This window comes from Candoia aspera, chromosome 6, assembly GCF_035149785.1.
Source record: "Candoia aspera isolate rCanAsp1 chromosome 6, rCanAsp1.hap2, whole genome shotgun sequence".
In the NCBI taxonomy this organism is placed as follows: Eukaryota; Metazoa; Chordata; class Lepidosauria; order Squamata; family Boidae; genus Candoia; species Candoia aspera.
The window spans coordinates 61944260-61963082 of NC_086158.1; the positions used below are offsets into that span (position 1 = coordinate 61944260).

Genomic DNA, 18823 nt, shown 5'->3' on the forward strand with positions numbered 1-18823 from the left:
TATTTAAGCCAATATGTAGAGGCCTGGTGGTTAACAACATCTTTTTTTAATGTCTATTTAAAGAAGTTCATGTGAGGCTGTCAGGAAACTATTGTTCCGGCCTTCTTGAAGTTTATTACTTTGGTGGCTGGACTGGTGTCTGTCATCAACATTTCAGCCTCACCGACGCTGAGGTCGTCCGCAGGGAGCTGCGATGTGGCCGAGCACTTAGCGTTGTGGAAGACTACTCCAGTGCCGTCTACCCTTATCTGAGTGACGTGTTCTGTACTGGCAGTGAAGACTTCTTGTGGCAATGTTCATTTCGAGAAGGAGGCTGCAGGAACAACGCAAGCGTTAGGGTCACATGTGCAGGTATAAGTCATTCTCTATATTTTTTCACACTGATACCAGGAAAAGCAAGTTATGAAGTAAATCTAGAGATTCAAAGTACAATTCAACATCCATGTGCACAGACTGCTCCAACCTGGTGCCCTTCAGAAGTGTTGGCTACATTAGCCGTAAGGCCATGAAGTGTGTCAGCTGGAAACATGACGTGCTCCATCATCGAGGAGGGCTGCATACCAGGACAGCTGACAGGATTTTGTTACTATTTGTTTGAACAATATGCTTATAATGAAAGGGATCTATACATTTATTAAGTCCCAGAGTATTTATTAAGTCTTCACCTACTTACAGGATTGGATGCTATCCAAATAGTTCTCTGTTCCTGCAAACCTGATTTACATGGATTTCCCCAGTACTGATATATGAGAATGGGATGCTATGGGATTAGTTGAAAAGATGCCAAAGATGTTTTCAGCCCTGTACTTTAAAAATATTAATATGTAAGCGTTTACTTCAGAAAGTTGAGATTGTCCTAGCCATTATCTGAAGCTTATTAAATACCCTGGGTGAATATATGCAAAATGCCTCATGTTCATTCCTTTGTTATTTACAGAATCTGGACTGTTGAGACCAACAGGTAATTTTGAATTAATACAACATCTGCAAAAGACGTTATTCATATCCAGCTGTGAAATATAAATGAGTTTGTTTTCCTATTGTAAGACATTGGTTCACTTTTTAAAGCACAACATTGGGGGTTTTTTTGCATAGCCCAACACATTGGAATAAAATAATATTAGGAAATCCTCTGATTGTGCGATTTATCATTATGAACATTAGTCATTTACATGTTTTCCTAGAACAGCAGAAAAGTGTTATCTAAACAAATCTATTTCCATCTTGATCAATAACAATGTGTATAATATCTAATAGATTTAATATAGACTTTGTTCCAAATATTAAAGTTAAGTCACAGTGTTATAATACCTCTCCTCATTTTCCTTTGTATATTAAAAATCCTTCTTTCTTCATTAGTGCTCTTTCCCCTTCCCTCCAAGATAAGTATATGCTGTAAGAAAGAAAGGCCCAGTTGATCATGACACTACAAGTGGGTAATTATGACTCTTTCTGCAGCATCTTCAGAAATGCACTCCTTTTGCAGAATGAGGAAAGGAGCAGCGTGGCCTCATGCTGCAAAGTTGTATGCGCTTGTGATGTCATAACTCCATCCCCTGCCAAGCCCTACTCGCGCCTTTGTCCAAATCGTGTGGGCCATTCTCAGGATGCTTCAGAATGCCTCAGAAGCTTTCAGAAGGCCTTCTCAAGCATCGTGAGAATGGCCCCCACTATTTGGAGAATGGTGTGAGTGGCCTTGGCACAGCCAGCAGCTGCCTCACATAGGACCAGGTAGGTGTGCCTCTCCATCAGTGGGAGGAAGGTGGTGAAGGTCAGTTTGGGGCAGGGCCTGAAAGGTGGCAGATCCAGTGTTGCGCAGGGCTGGCAGGCCAGCAGGGTGGCAGGGTGAATGGAGTTCAGGGTGGCAAGGCCAGCGGAGGCAGCAGAGTGTAAGGCAACCAAAAGGGCAGAGATGGAGGGGAGATAGATGGGCGGGGGGGAGTTGAAGAGGAGGCAGTCACCTTTCTGAAGCTCAGGGCTGGGAGAGACCAAGCCAGGATTGGCTTGGATTGGGGTGGGTCCATGCCTAACAACTGATGGGATTCAGTTGACAACGGCAACAGGGAGTTTAGGGATTGCTGTTGCTAAGTGATGCAGTCAAGTGACTTTATGACCGCATTACTTAGTGATGGAAATTCTGGTCCCAATTACTGAATACATTGTGGAGGACAAAAACTCTCCCACAAATCAAATATTAGTTTGTGATAATTACTGAGATAATGCTGCCCGCCAAAGCGTGCTATTTTGTTCTAGGTCCAGGATCATTTTATTCTGATCATATGACCTTTAGGGGAAATTAATCTAACCTACAGGGCTGGAGCAGCCTAAAGTAGCTTTCATATAACTGTGTTTGCAATGAAAAGGTCAATGCCACCTGCAGAGATACTTCATTATTTTGTTTGCCTATTATGGAAAAATGAGATACAGGTAGTCCTCACTTAACAACCACAACTGGGACTAGCAACTCTATCAATAAGTGACATGGTTGCAAAGTGAGGCATCATATGACCATGACACACTTATGATCTTACTTCCGCCACGGTTATGAAGCGAATCACCCACAGTTGTTAACTGAGACATCACGTGATTGTGACGTGTGATTTCACTGCTGGCTTCTCCATTGACTTTGCTTATTGGAAGCCGGCTGCGAAGCATACAAATGGCAATCATGCAACCACGGGATGCTGCAACGGTCATAAACACCTGCCGGTTGCTAAGTGCCTGAATCTCGATCACATGACCACAGGGACACTGCGATGGTTGTAAGTGCAAGGACTAGTTGTAAAGTTACTTTTTCAGCACTGTTGTAACTTAGAATAGTCACTAAACAGGCCAGTCATTAAGCGAGGACTACCTGTAATTAATACACAGAGAGCACGAACCTTCCAAAATATAAGATGTTTAAATTCTATTGGAACCAAATAGTTATACTGCCATAGGGCAGAATTCTTTCTAACCCAACCTGGATTAAGTCACATATGCTAGATTTCAGTGGTCTTTTTGTAAAAGTTGCAACCCTTTAGAACAGATAAGCGCTATAGCCAATAGTGAATTATGTGCAGCTGCAATTATGTGCAGCTACAAATTATAGGAGCCTAATTCCAAAATGAGCCAGTCAAGGGGTTAAGGCACTGGGTTAAAAGCTGGGAGACCAGGAGTTTCAGTCCTGCCTTAGGCACAGAAGGCAGCTGGGTGACTTTGAGCTAATCACTCTCTCAGCCCTAGGAAGAAGATGATGCTGGCCAAAGTCACTTGCAGCAATGTTGCCAAGAAAACTGATTATATGACTTGTGCCTGTAATCACCAGGAGTCAAAGCTGGTCCCTTTATGGCCCATTTGGGTTTGGGAGAGGTTGGCCCGTCAGAGCATATGGCCAGGACACTTCTTTGGCAATAATCTTATTTAGCCAAGTACATAGCTCTCTCTTTAAGAGAACTACCTAGCCCTTTAATCCCAGTTAGCTCTCCTCCATGTTTACTTGGTATTTGGGTGCATCACCCTTTAGCAGATATTTCCCACTCATCTCTTCCTCTCTTGGTTTATTACTGTATCAGCAGCAAGTAGAAGAAAAGGAATGTATTGAACCGTTGGCCCATCTTGTCATCGTTGCTTGTGCTAAGGTCTTATTATATGCACCAAATTATAAGCCATTATGCCAGATGGGGTAGAACATCCCTTCTTTTCCTTCAAAGGGAAAAAAAAACAACTGAAGTGAGGAGCAGGATGGTGAATGCATCTATTGACAATTCCGAATAAAGAAAGATGTTTTTTTGTTCAGGTTCTGGATCAATAGAAGTTCAGGCAATCTGCAGAATTCATCAAAGCAGTTGTATAATTGATGATTATTTCATAAATAAAACTGCAGTACTTGGAATTCTAGAGAAACCAGGGATTCATGTCATTAATTTCATCTGGTAAAAGGGCCATGTCAGATTACAAGATCTTGTAATCTTGTAATCATTTGGATGTAATCTCTATAATTAACTTGGAGTGCCCCCCTGAGGTGGTCAGTTCCTACAACAAGATATGTGGGAAATCAGTGTGCCCTGTATAACAGCTTTGCAGTTCCCATTCCCTTCGGATTTTTAAAAGCATCAAATTGAAGCTGGTTATTGATCTTTGTCTGTAATTATTCTTACTTGCGGATGACATCAGAGATGGAGTGGTTCATAAAATTAAGGTTTTTAAAAGGCAGATAGGTATATATAACTGACTTGTTAGACAGAAATATGAAGCCAAATGAAAGTTGATTATTATATTTTCTGTTTCAATGTACTAGCTGTTAATATAGGAGTGGCTATAGTTGATTTGAGGACTGCGTGGGCTATAGTCCCACTTTCAAGTTGTTTTCATTAATAAAATTGTTTATGTGTGTGTATATATATATATATGGAGAGAGAGATAATCAAATAAGTTTGACATACTTAAAATACGTTCTATTAAAAAGTTATTAAACTATTGTGACAGAAAATAGCACACTAATACCTTTTCTTTTCTTTTCTTTTCTTTTTATAGACGTTTATGTAACAGGTAATATTAAACATCATGCTTTCACACAGTTTGCTAATCTGAAAAAGATTATGATTGAAATCCAGAAATCACATATAATGTGGATGTAGTCTGTTGCATTTCTTTCTTTTTCTAAGTATAGTTATGCGATCTTTTAAGCTGTAGTTTTAAAGGACTATTCATTTAAGCTAGGCTATCATATCTGGGCTGTAAAACTCCAGAGGACCACTGGATGGCCCCAAAGTAATATAAAACTCTGACTCTGCTGCCATCTGGTAGTGTGGATTTCTACAGCCCAACTTTGCTAGACTGGTTTTTCTCTCTCATTTGCTAATTTTACTGACCTTTTAAACCAATGTAAATAGAAATAAGAATGATACAGATAGCAACAATTGCAAATAAAACTTCTAAATTTAATTTTATTGATATATTGCAAAAAGCCTAGATAGCAAATAGGATGTTTGAGAGCCATTTTACCCTAGGGGTTAAGGTGCTAGAGTAGGACCAAGTCACACTTTCTGAAAATGTTGCCAAGAAAACCACATTAACTTGTCCATGTACAGTAGGTCTCTTTTGAAGTATTTTGAACTGCTTTTGAAGTATTGATGCATATTCCCTGATTCATAATAATTATCCTTTTTTCAGCCCTTGTTTTTTCAAAACCATCCCCACCATTTTAAAATAAGAATTATTCCAAAACACCAATTTCTCATAAAATTGAATGTTAACTTTTTTGCCGAGAAAACCCCAAAACTGGGTTTTGGCTGCCTGAAGTACCAGAGATGTCACTGGATTGCTGCCATAGTTAGAACCAAGAATTTGCCAGGATTTTAAAAGTATCAAGTTATAACTCAATTGAGCCCATAATGGAACATATTTAATATCATTTTCATTCCAGTCCATTACTGACATTAACAAATATGCCTCGTGATAGGCCTTAAAATCAAAAAATTAAAAGCACTGTTCTGTTATGACTGACATTTTTGCTTTTGAAAGAGAAATCCATAAAAGATACCAGGCATATATTTATTGAGGTAGAATTTGGGAAAGGGGGTTGTTTTTGTTTTTGGTATAATAATATTTATGCAGGGTGAAATATAGAAGATATAGAAGAGATTGCCATCACCTTCTTCTTAGATTTTTTTTTAATTCCCAATTTTTTTAAAATTCCCAATCGAGTATTAAGCTTTTCCTTGGCAATACCTTGGCATTTCCTAATGATCTCCCAGAATACTTGATCCAAAGAGATCCAACCCTGATTGCTTGTTTTGAGGTCAGCCAGGATTGGGTAGATGCTGGGTATCATGTCAAATCTGTATATCATATCTGTGAATCTTTATGAAGAACAACTTAACTAATGGATTAATTAATTAATTTTCAAGAGCTGCGTTTGGTAAGCGGAAGGGATAACTGTCAAGGCCGTGTTGAAGTTCGGCGTAATTATGGAGAATGGGGAACAGTTTGTGATGATTCATGGGATCTAAGGGATGCAACTGTAGTATGCAGACAGCTTGGATGCGGAGAAGCTATTGCAGCTAATTATGGAGCACATTTTGGACAAGGATATGGTCCTATTCTCCTGGATGATGTTCAGTGCAATGGATATGAATCCTATCTTTGGCAATGCGCAAGTGCAGGCTGGGGAAATCATAACTGCAACCACCAAGAGGATGCTGGTGTTATTTGTTCAGGTACTTATTCTGTCAGATAAGTATACATATTTTATACATTATTTTTTTCACTGATGGTTAATGTTGAACAGTTTGTACATCTTAGCACGTATAAAGTGTAACGTGTACTAGCCAACAGATAACTTAATATTCTGAGTCACCAAACTAGAACTCATGACAACATCGAACACAGAAGAAAATGGTGATATAAAATTATAAACTCTTAAGGGATAGGGCTCATCCAGCAAAGAAAAAGCTAGATGGGCAAAATTAGACTTGCAGAGGAGGTAATATAGCTGTCAGCAACCTTTATCTAAAGAAAAATGTTACGCCAGCCTGGCATCCAACTGAAGATAACTTGTTGGATTAGGATAGTGGAGACCCAGATTCAAGTTCCTACTCAACAATGGAGCTCCCTCCATCTCTCTCAGCCCAGCCCAGCCCAGCCCAGCTTCCAGTCCAGCCCTCATTATTGTCCCTTCTGGACAATATACTTGTAAAGAGGGATTTTACAGTACATCAAGTATAACTAATTTGTCTGTATTCTCAACATGAAGGGGTTGAAGGTTGTCAGTCAGTGAAATTGTTAGAGTTCCTGAGAGAATTGAGGGAATAAAATATTTCAAAATGAAGTCAGCATACTGAGATAAAAGTACCAAAACAGAATAATTTTTTGAATAATAGTTTACCCAAGTGGGAGATTTTTATGAACCTTTGGTAAAGCACATAAAACCTCAATAACTTAAATAACTTAAATTTAATTCCTTGTTTTTAAATAAGGATTTTATTAATAACTTTAAAAGGTCCATATCTATCACCATATCAACCGGATTAGCCTCAGTTACAAGTCTTAATTTAACCTTTTTAAAGATTATATATATATATACTGCAAGTTAGTATTTTGTCTAATAAACTGCCTCAAGTCCTTTGTGGACATGGGCATTCTATAAATGTTTGCATAATTAAATAATCCTTTTGTTTAGGAAAAAAACAAATGATTTAATATGAAATATGTTGAGCTTGCATAATAAAACATTTTTACTGGAGATTAGGATATTTTTTCTTCCCTCTTTTTCTTTTCAGATCAAACCTTCATTCATTCATTCATTCATTCATTCATTCATTCATTCATTCATTCATACATACATACATTTCAATTTTGAGGCCGCCCAACTCTGAGTGGCTTACAGATAAAAACTAAAAGAAAACAGGAAAAGGCAAAAGAAGACAGCTAACCGGAACAAAAACCCCCCAAATCCAAGCAATCAATAACCAGCCATGAAGTCAGCGTCAGAACAGCGTGAAATAAATAAAAAATGAAACTATTGATAAATACTCCATCCTGACTTTGGCAGCATTCAATATTAGACAAGTAAAAATAGAATAATACAAAGATCATACAAAACAAACATTTGGGCCAAGAATGCCAACACTACCGAAACAAACATTCCACAAGGGGTCTACCAACCACTCAACCCAAGGTCTAGGGGAAGAGCCAGGTTTTAAGAGTTCATTTAAATGGGGCCAGCCCATATGAATCTCAGGGGGGACTTCATTTCAGAGGGTAGGTGCTGTAACAGACTTCTGCTTCCTCGGTCCCATGAAGTGACACCATCGAGTTGATGGGACCCAAAGCATGCTGACTCTGTCTGATTGCATAGAATGGACAGAAGCCACAGAAGACAGGCGGTCTGTCAGGCCCAATGCCATGAAGGGCTTTATAGGTGATAACTGGAATTTTGAATTGTGCCCCAAAGCCTCCTGATTATCAGTGCAGCTCTTGGTAATGTATGTTGTGTCCTGTAAGGGCACAAAATTGGGAAACTCAGGAAGATATATCTGAATAATGGTTGGACAAGGGAAGCCACAAATAGGTTTCTGCAGAGAATTTCAGGATAGGATGGATAAATGTCATCCAGGATTCTGTATAGAGAGAGCAGAAAAGGAGCATATGGCTCAGGGATTCTACTGAGCCATCTCCACTAGGATGTGTGCTAGTCTAGGGGAGTATTTTTATAATGCCCAGCAGAACAGCAGACAGAGGTATATCTCCCTCATATTAGACATTCGTTCCACCATCCCTGAAATAGGTCACATGATGCCACCAGGAAATCTTGTATTCAAGCAGAATTAGCTACATAATGATTGCAGTGCAGGCAAAGAGAGCCAGCACACTTAATCACACTGCATAGTTATGGGGAAAACACATTCCTTTTCTGCACCCAAAGAAGTGCCCTCCTGAAATCAAATAGTTGGCAAATAAATGAGTACAGGAGAGTAACTTGTGCAGACTTAGCAACAAAGCAGACGTTATTCTTCTGGTCACTGTATCCACTTTACAAGCAGTGTGGTGGGCAATGGATATGCAGATCAATACAGTCATTGTGTGGATGAACTATTAAATCACTTGGAATGTAATGAAATCATTTTTTTTTCTTTTTCAGCCAGGTTTCTACAACAACAGGTAATGCTGAGACACTAGAAGTGTATTTCAATGTTCTTTTTGATTATTTGAAGATCCACAGTTGAGCTGACGATATGGAGATCGGGGAGGGGGATGTTCCATCCACATTTTGCAGTGGTAGCTGACCAACATGATGCTATCCAGATAAATCACTATTCCCCAGCTCTGCATCTGGGTTCTTGTTTCAGTTTTGGAACATGTGGTTTTCTCCTTGAAAATAAGCATATACTGTATATGTGTACATTGGATTATTCCTCTGCGCCCAGATAGCTTTTACAACCAGGGACAGGTTTCTGATAGTAAAATCTGGATCATCCACTGTTAGGGTAGCTTAGATATTTTTCTGCACAGCAATATTGCCTTCAGGGTCAGATTTTAGCTTTGTTATTGGAAGAAGTGGCAGCTTTTCACTTGGGAAACGAATGCAGTTTCTTATTTTCTCTCCCGGTGCCTTGTTCTCCTTAAGAAAACACAAAAGACATGTTCAGTGTGATATTTTTGATATACTGACAATATGTTTGGATTTGCAAATGGTGGAAATTGAAGTCTTCCTAGCTGCTTTGAAAAGGGGCTGAAGCTTAATGAAATAGCCTGTACAGAATAGAAGCAAAATACCTTTTGTTTGCTTGATGAAATAAATGCAAAATGCCTTATCTTTACCCTTTGTCTAAATTAATTTGGCCATTACCTTTGCTCTTTGTTTGTTTCAGTGTTCGTTATGTAGCCATACTATGGACTGTTATATTAGACTGATTAATGTATTTATTTGTGTCAGAAGCATCACTGTTAGAATAAGGCATACTGTAAAACATAGAATTTAAAATATAAATATAAAAGTTAAAATATATAAAAGTTAAACAGATCTTGCCCAGAAACTGGCAACATTAATTGTGTTCTGTCACGCTGTCATGAGCTCATGAGATTGATTGATTATGTGCCGTCAAGTCAGTGTCAACTCTTAACAACCGCACAGATAGATGTTCTCCGTGACGATCTGTCCCTAACCTGGCCTTTCAGGTCTTCCAACAGTGGGCACCCATTGCCTCTGTAACTGAGTCCATCTACCTCCCATCACAAGCTTACATTTATTCATGTAATATGGCCTATTTGGGGTTTAACTGTGGTAATAAAATCCACTTCACTGTAAAACACACTGGCATAACTGTAGTTATACCTACTGCAGCAGAAAATTTTGCTATCTAAACACATTTATCCAAAATATAGTGGATAATACATTATAACATTCAAGTTCCTGTTCCAACTGAGGGATTTCAGAGCAGAACGTAGCACCCAAAGGACCCATCACCACTGGGAGAAGATGCAAGAAATCATTAAGAAATTCCCAGCAAGTGCCACACCTGCCTGCTCAAACCACCTTTTCCCCTTCAAAGCACACCTCTATTCTGAATTATTTCAACTACTGTACTGTGAAAACAAGCAAACAAGCAAGCAAACAATTACCTATTAGGTAACTGCAGAGTATTTCATGACTCAGTGTATTTGTTACTGAGGCTGAATGTTCAGTAATGTTAACTTTTTGTTGTTGAAATCTGAACATAAAATCAAACCACTTTTGACCTTGTATATTATTTTATATGGTTACAAAAGTTAACTTCACAGCACTATCTATCACTGTAGCCTATGTAATAATACGTTATCTTTGTTCAGTGGCAGGTACTTCTTGGCCAACATCTCCATCACCAACACCAGGTAAGAAAGCTTTGGGGATTTGTTTTACCTGTTAAATACAAGCCATTTGGGGTTATAAAACCTCTTAGCCTTTTCCCGAGTACTGTTTTTTATGTTTGTGATCTCATACCAGAGAATGCAGTACTATGAAAATAGCACTGAATCCCAGGGTTCCCAGCAACTTTTAAAGGGTACACAGTTGCTTGACTTCAAGATGTACCGTTATCTCAAGATTTCCTTTTATACTGTTAAATATGTAATCGGAAGAGAGAATGAGCATCGTGCATTTAATGTCATATATCCTGGTGGTTCTGTGAGAAAAAAATAGACTTCACCCAGAGCTTTACAAGTTTGTTGTTCATTTGTTCAGTCACTTTTGACTCCACATGACCCAAGGGACATCATTTCACCAGGACTGTTGGTCAGTACTCGCTTCTTTGAATCCTTGTAAGCTCATGCTTTTGTTATTAGTGATGGAATCTAGGCACCTTGCCTTCTTTTAGCCTCTTTTTTATTGCCTTTCCCCCTCCGACATGTGGGTCTTCTCCAGTGACTCTTGTCTTTGAAGTAGATTAGGTTCCGGCTATCTAGGTTTTAGCTTCACTATTAGTACTTCCAGTAAACAGTCTGGTTTTACTTCATTTATTATTAGATGGCTTGTTCTTGTTGCCCAAGATATTCTCAACGTATTGTCCAGCACCAGAATTCAAAGGAGTGATTTTAATACTTAAACTGATTTTAACTTTTGTACATGGTGGCAACATTTGGTCTTTATTCTGTGTATAATTCCATTGCAGGCTACCTTGGCTGGATAGAAAGGCAGCTACTACCCCAGGCAATCAGACATCCAACTAAGCCTTATCCTAAGCCAAGTCTCAACCTCAGTGGAAGATAAGAATAGAGCTGATGCTGGTCCCCAAAGAATAAAGGCTGGCAAATTTTTGTAGCCATGATCCACACCCATTTTGATTTTTTAAAAATAGTTTCAGCATAGAATGAAATTTGCAATTATTTTATCAAAAGATCAGTACATCTCCATTCAGTTGAGAATGTTTATTTATAGCATCTACATTTATTTGGAATATTTGAGAGATTATCTGTGATGTAGCAACAGGTTTCCTCTGCCAAGCCTTTTGTCTACTTGTCCATGAAGGACCTCAGACAAACACATTTCAAGGAGGGGATGAGGGACAACACAGTACATATTATCAACTGATCTTCCAGTTGTTTGGAGGACTTTTGTGGCTATATATTTGAATAGTTCCTCTACAGTGGAATGTCCTCTCTTCCATTCTTTCTCATTATGGTCCTCTTCCTCACTCCCCCCCCTTTTTTTTTTTGCTGCTCTAGGGTAGTGATGGCAGACAGGCATCCAAAAGTTGAGTCCCTATAAAGATAGAGATTTTCTCACATCTTCATACCTTGATTACCATTATTAATCCTGTTCCCTACAGAAAAGTTCCCTGCAGTTGTGACAATATTTCCCTCAGGTGGAATAGCAGTTTATCTTACCTGTCTCTGACTGTTTATGACTGAACAATGTTATTGTTATCTTTTTTTCCTTAAGAGCTCCGATTGGTAAATGGAAGTCATTACTGTCGAGGCCGCGTTGAAATTAGACATTATTACGAAGCATGGGGGACCGTTTGTGATGATCTTTGGGACCTGAAAGATGCAGATGTGGTATGCAGACAGCTTGGATGTGGACAAGCCATCCAAGCAACACAATCAGCATATTTTGGTCAAGGATATGGTCCTATTTACCTGGATAATGTTCAGTGCAATGGGTATGAATCCTACCTCTGGAATTGTCCTAATCGGGGCTGGGGAGTCCATGACTGTTCCCACAGGGAAGATGCTGGAGTTATTTGTTCAGGTACTTTCTTACTTTGTCATTCAGATATAAATATTTTATAACACATTTGTACATTTACAGATTTTTAGTAGTTTGGCATGAGAGTTAACTAATGCATCTGGTTGAAGAACATAAAATTAAGTAGCTAATTTCATCTTCTAACTAAGCTAGCTACAAGTAATAGTAGTGCTTGCTTACTGCAGGGCCACATATAGAAGAAAAGGCTAGGTATAAAGCTGAAGATTCCTGGGGAAAAGGACTCATCAAAGAACCCCAAAAGTCTTAAGCTATCTCCAGGAAATACAGCTGCCCAAAGGCACAATCTAGAGGCCAGGCTGGCAGAGAATGCATTGATCTTGGACAGCGAAGATCCAAAGTTCCAGATTCAAGTCCCTAGTTGATCATAGAGCTCAGTGGGTGACTTTGGTCCCTCAGCACCTACCACACTGAGCTGATATGGCTATACCCATGTAAGGTGCATTAAGGTGCTAGACAACATATTGTTTTGCTAGAGTCAAGAGTGTCATGAGTAAAACTAATGTGATGCCTGAAATTCAATGCACAATTTTATGGTATAAGCCCCCTTAAACACTATGTGTAAGAAAGCAGTCCTCTCTATTTCACAATTTACATGTCAGTTCTGTGCCAAACTGAAGAGCTGGGCAATGTGCATATAACTTTCTGGAAAAAGGGAATTCCTGAACATCATTTGTTAAGTAAGGAAGCAAGGGTTAGATTTAATTTCCCTGCTTTCTCTTTCCAGATAATCACTAATAGCAGGCATCTTGGTTTTGTTTTTTTAACTGGCTTAATAACATACAGCCACGATTGCACAATTAATGTGCTGCAGGCAAATGTCCAAGATAAGCCAGGAAGTTAGAGTCTAAGAAACAACCTAGTGAATCATAAATGCCCCATCATGGAACAAGCAAAAATCAAGCCAAAGACAAGTGAGACGTCACAGAAGTGGCAAAGGAACAGTTGGAGCCAAGGAGCACTCCAAAGCTGGAACTAAGAGTGAGCCAGATGTAGGGGAAGCCAAGATACACACCCCACAGTGAGGAAGTCTTTCTGGATCCAGCAAGCCAAATGAACAGGAGACTTTTTATCATTCTCCTGATCACGGCAAACTCACTTGGTCAGCCTGAGTGGGTGGAGCCAAGCAAGAGCCTGAAGAACCTTCAGGGTCATTCCCATAATTCAAATTCTAGTAGTCAACATGAGGGGCAGCATCCTATAAGTCTAGTTCCATTCTAGTTTTAGAAGCTCTTCACTCACTAATTCTGTTGGATCTAATCTAACAGGTGTATATGGACATTCTTAGCTGAAAGGTTAATTCAACTCAGCAGACTTGGTCCTACCTACCTATATATACATAGCCAGCATGCTGTTCCCTTTTGGGATAAACAGTGTTGTAGAGAGTACAGGAAAGGAATAAGAAATTGTAAGCCAAAGAAATCAAAAGCATGAGATACATCGCTTAAGCTCATTTACACCAACACCATTCACTGTACCTTTTCACAATTTTCTCTTTTTCCTTCCCCACATGCCTACAACATTTCATACATTCCCTATAGCTCCTGAAAGTTCTCATCTCTTTGTTTTGGGAATCTTGTCAAAAGATGTGCACCCATTCATTCTTGATCCTATTTCTGCTTGTTTTATCACTCGCACTTCTTAAGTACCCCATTAACACTGTATTCAATTTACTTTTATATTTCTCCTTTCATACCCAATTTTCATTTCCATATAAGAAAGTGGGCAGAAGCACACTTTATACATGGCTGTTTTCACCCTTTTTCCAAGAAATATTCCTTACTTGCAACAGACCATGAAGTACACACTATCATTCTGCTGTTACCTGAACATCTCAGAAGTTCTCCACCCTTTAGGAAACGTTCTACCAAGCTATACACATTCTTCTACTTGCTCCAAGTTTGCCATTTATGTAAAACTTACAACGGTTTATTCAATTTTCCCAGGGGAGGGAGGAATTATTTAAAAAAACATCCTTGTCTTAATGTTGAACTATTCGCTAAACATTTCATTTATTCTTATGCATGTTATTTCGATCAGCAGCCATTATTACATTCAGCAACAAAACTTCAATTCTGCATTAATGGAAAGCATTCCATAATTCAAACCTTATTCACATTATCACATGCTTTCTCTGACTCAATAAAGATACATTCAAATATTTTTATCACATTTATACATTTCTCAGTGACCTACTGAAGAGCAAAAATTTGATTTGTACAATCCGTGCCCACACTGCATTTCCCAAATTTTGCAGTAGCAAGACATGGTCTGTCTCACATTCAGAATTTCTCAACAACTTTGTACGCTTGACTGATTCCCTCACTCATTCATCAAAAACAATCAAATTGGTCATGCTTTCAGATTTGTATACATTTCTGTGCCATGTGTACACATGAACAGACTTGTGGTTAAACAACGTATTCAAAATAAACATACATTTTTCTAAACAGATACTTGTTGGTCATATATCATTTTCATTCATTCTCATTCATGGATTCCTACCCTGTTGTTTTTCAGAAAGCCATTAAAACAGGGTTATTCCAGCAGATCTTGGGAGCAGAATGTTATGATGTTGTCCCACTGACAGTAGAATTTCTTAGTTTAATTTATTAATATTTCTAGTGCTTGTACTTGTATGTTTTTAACTTGACTTTCAAGGTTGAGATGTATACCACTGACAGTCATTCACAACACCCCCCACACACATATAATTAATTAATTACAGGCTAGTACCTTTTGGAAGCATAGCAGCAAAGCCAAGTATTATTTTTTTATTTTGTTCCTTTTTATTTTGCTAACAATGCCATGGGCATACCAGTCAGAGCTAGGGATAGATATTGCGATATATTGTTTCAACAAGCAATTCAATAAATTGGCACATATTAAATAACCATCATCTTCTCTCTTTCAGATAGTATCACTACAACACAAAGACCAGGTAATGAAGACCCACTTAAAATGTATTTTCTTTAAAAAAATTGAACAACATGAATTGACAATATGGGGATGGGGGGAATCCACTTTCACTTTCCTATGGCATGTTGATTAACATATTCTGCTACCCATTAGTTTAGTTGATTGTTTACTGATTACTCTAATGACCATATCAAACAAGATAAAATAATACAGAAATATAAAAAATATTCAATGAAACAATCAGGTAAAATCATTCCCTTGGCAGTTGACCCCAACCTGATCTAGATAGGAAGCTCTCAGTTGAATGGCTTTAGCTATAAACTTGGCAGTCTTTCTTATTGCCCATGTGTTACTTGGAGGAAGTAAGAGAGCCTATTGATGGGGTTCCAATGGGCTATCATGTCAACCGGCAACTTTATTATAAATGCTGTGCTCTGGCTGAAGCATATACAGTAGTTGGCAGTCAAAGTGGATATGAGCACACCACAGATACAGATCCTCTCTGGATAATGTACTTGATGAAATTGCCCATGATTCACATAGAATCCAGGAGCTCAAATCTTGCTCTGTTTAGGGCTGTTCTTTGGCCCTGTGTCAGGGCCATAGTTAGATATATTTCTAGTGGAAAGGTCTTTTTATTCTGGGTCAGTCATTTTAAGGATTTGATGTTAGCAAGTGTCTCTATGTCAATCTGAGCACTAATAGAGTGGGTGCCTGTTTCAGCTCTAACTTCAGAGGCTGGAGTATTTTTGTCTATTCCCAGAAGGGATCTTAGGATGTGGGTCTGGGTTTGTTCAAGTAATGATGACTATAACAGACCCTACAGTTCTGTGTCATAGGTCATTATAGGTGTTACTTTAGTCTTATAGACCTTCAATATAGGGATGAAGGTACCTGAGCAGTTTTATAATTCAGCACTTTCAGAAGTGTTTTAGAGGTGGCTGAGGCCCTCATCGCACTTCTTTTAAGATGGTTTATCCATGACCCTATGCTGGTGAAAACTACCCCTAGATATGAGAAAGAGTTGACTTGTTCCATAGGTTCCCTGTCCAAGTACCAGGTATATTTAGTTCACCTCTTTTCCAAATATCATTACTTTGGCCTTACTGATTTTCAAGGAGTTAATGGTGCCATAAGCACCCAACTTCCAGAGTAGTCTTCTTAGGTCAACTTGAGACTGCACCATAAGGACCATATCTGCACACAGAAGAACGTTGATAGATTTATTAAGTATCTTCGGCATATGGACATCCTGAGAGCAGAGGTATCCTGGGATGACATTGACATAGAGATTAAATAGCATTCGGGTGAGAACGCATCCTTGTCTGACACCATTGGTAGTAGGTATGTTGTGTGTCAGGATGCCATTTGCTCCTGTAAGGACTTCCAGACAGGTGTTTGTATACAGAGCCTTAATGTCATGTCCCCCATTGCAATGCATACATGCATCACAACGGGGAACATGCCTTTCCGGAGAAGGGAAGGAAAGAGGAAGGAATTAGTGATAATCCTTTAAGCACTAAAAAACAAATACCAATAAAGGACAAAGGAACCATACCTTTGCCCTGACCCGAGAAGCCATCATCCTATCTCCCTGACATCTCTGCATTACCCCGGGGGACACACCTGCGCCGGACACAGGAAGAGGACAGAGGTGATCAGCGCTAATCCCCCCGATCGCCCATCAAGACTCTGGAATCGCACCCTGATCGCCCATCAAGACTCCGGATCAGGACTTTGGGACAATGGGGGGTGGAGAAGGACCAGGTCTGCACCACGGGTATTTACCGGCTACCACGCACGCCATGTGCTCATTCCCGTCTTTTTCTGTGTATGTATTCTATTCCTAATAAACCGGAAATCCTTAGCCCTGACTAAGTGAGTCTGTGTCTCTTTGGGAATAAGGCAACATCACATAAAGACGGGAATCAAAAAAAAAAATTTCCACCAGCACCATTCCAGATTTCATCTGTGAGGGACCCAAGCTGGCGATGGAAAGACTCAACCCACGAAGAGGTGGCTACCAGAGGACCGGCGGCGGGTCACCCAACTCTATGGCACAAGCGATCGGTAAGAACCCTACTCCCAGACGGCACGAAGTCCAGGAGGGTTCGGGATCAAGCTCGAAGGAGGAGGAGACCGGGAGGAGCAGGACACTTGGAGCCACCAGAGAGTCGCAGGATGAGTGGGTCACCCTGGACGAGACGGCAGGACCCCTGCCCGGAACGCTCGGGGCGTCTAAGAAGCCGCGGGACCAGCTGTCCCCAACGATCGCAGGAGCTGAGGGAAGGCACCGGAGCGGACGGACCGAGGAAGGCTCCCAAACAGCTGAGCGGCTAAGCATAGTGGAATTGAGGCTGGAGTCGATCGAACAGCTGCTCCTGAGATTGTCGGTCGAGTGGGAATCCCGAGGAAGGGGTGAGCTGGAACCAGGTACCAGAAGCTCATCACCCCCCCCTCCCATCCCTGAGACGTGACAGCCAGGGCGAGGACGGAGATGGCAGGAGGCTGAGGCAGCGCCGGGCAGAGTTCACCTCGCAGAACCCGCCAGGAGGTCATCTTCCCCCCCTCCCACCCTGGAGATGCGACCGCTGGGAAGAGGCTGGAGCCGGCATGAGACGGAGGCAACGCCACCCGGAGTCCGGCTGAGGGAATCCCCACATCGAGACCAGAGAACCCCAGCAGCCCGAGGCACGCCCAGATGACCAGATGTGGTTTGGAGCCCACCGGGAGCGGGAGTGAAAGACCTCGGGGTCAAATTTGACGGGGACCCAGCAACATTATCCTTCTTCCTGACGAATGCAAAAAATTACATGGAAGAATTTGGGCCATATTTTCACTCGGAAAAGGGCAAAATTAATGCCATTGCGAACAAACTCAAAGGAAGGGCGGCTGACTGGTATGTGCAGCTATGCCAGGCAGATGCCCCAGAGCTCAATTACTGCGACAAGTTTCTCTGGGCACTAGATCTGCATTTCAGAGACCCCTTAGAGAAGGAGAGAGCAAAAAGATCCCTAAGGGGAATCAGCCAAGGGCAACGATCTGTGGCAGATTATGCCATGGAATTTCAAGCACTGGCTGGAAAGGTGGAGGACTGGTCACAGTCTACCCTAATTGAACGTTTCAAAGAGGGCCTGAACCTGAACGTCCTGAGGTGGGCATTATGAAGAGATGACCCAAACATTCTAATCAAGTGGATACTGCTGGCTGGTAAGGCGGAAAATGCCCAGGAAACCTTCCTACAAGCCAAGAGGGCGGCGCAACAAGCAGCGATGGCAAAGGGACCCCGAACCACTGCAGGACCGGTGAGACCAGCACCCCAACCTTGGAGAGAGGAGAGGGAGTGACGGTTCACCAAGGGGCAGTGCCTTCGATGCGGGAAAGAGGACCACAAAGTGGCAGCATGCCCGAAAACAAAGGCAGTTGACAGGCCAGGAAAAACGCCGGGCAAACCACCCGCAGCACCCAAAAAGATGCCAGCGGCCAGTGGAGAGATCGGAGCAAAAGATCTACCTTACTCCATTGAAGAGGAGAGCGACGAGGAAGAACCGGCGGGAAATGCCAGCCACCTGCCCTGAGAAGTGCCAGGGGGCAGGTGGAGGAGGAGAATGGGCGCAGCGACACCTGGGTGAGTGCCAACTGTCCCACCCTGTACGTGAAGGTTAAACTAAAGTCCAAGGA

The 18823-nt window shown here is 40.8% G+C and overlaps 1 protein-coding gene across 1 annotated transcript in view; it reads left to right on the forward strand.

The window, feature by feature from the left end:
- The window catches only part of DMBT1 (deleted in malignant brain tumors 1), a 294810-nt gene that overhangs the window by 112633 nt on the left and 163354 nt on the right, over window positions 1-18823 (forward strand). Inside the window, 4 exon segments of the mRNA XM_063307816.1 lie at window positions 64-351; window positions 4516-4530; window positions 5880-6220; window positions 11902-12208. Of these exon segments, the coding sequence (XP_063163886.1) occupies window positions 64-351; window positions 4516-4530; window positions 5880-6220; window positions 11902-12208 (951 nt within the window).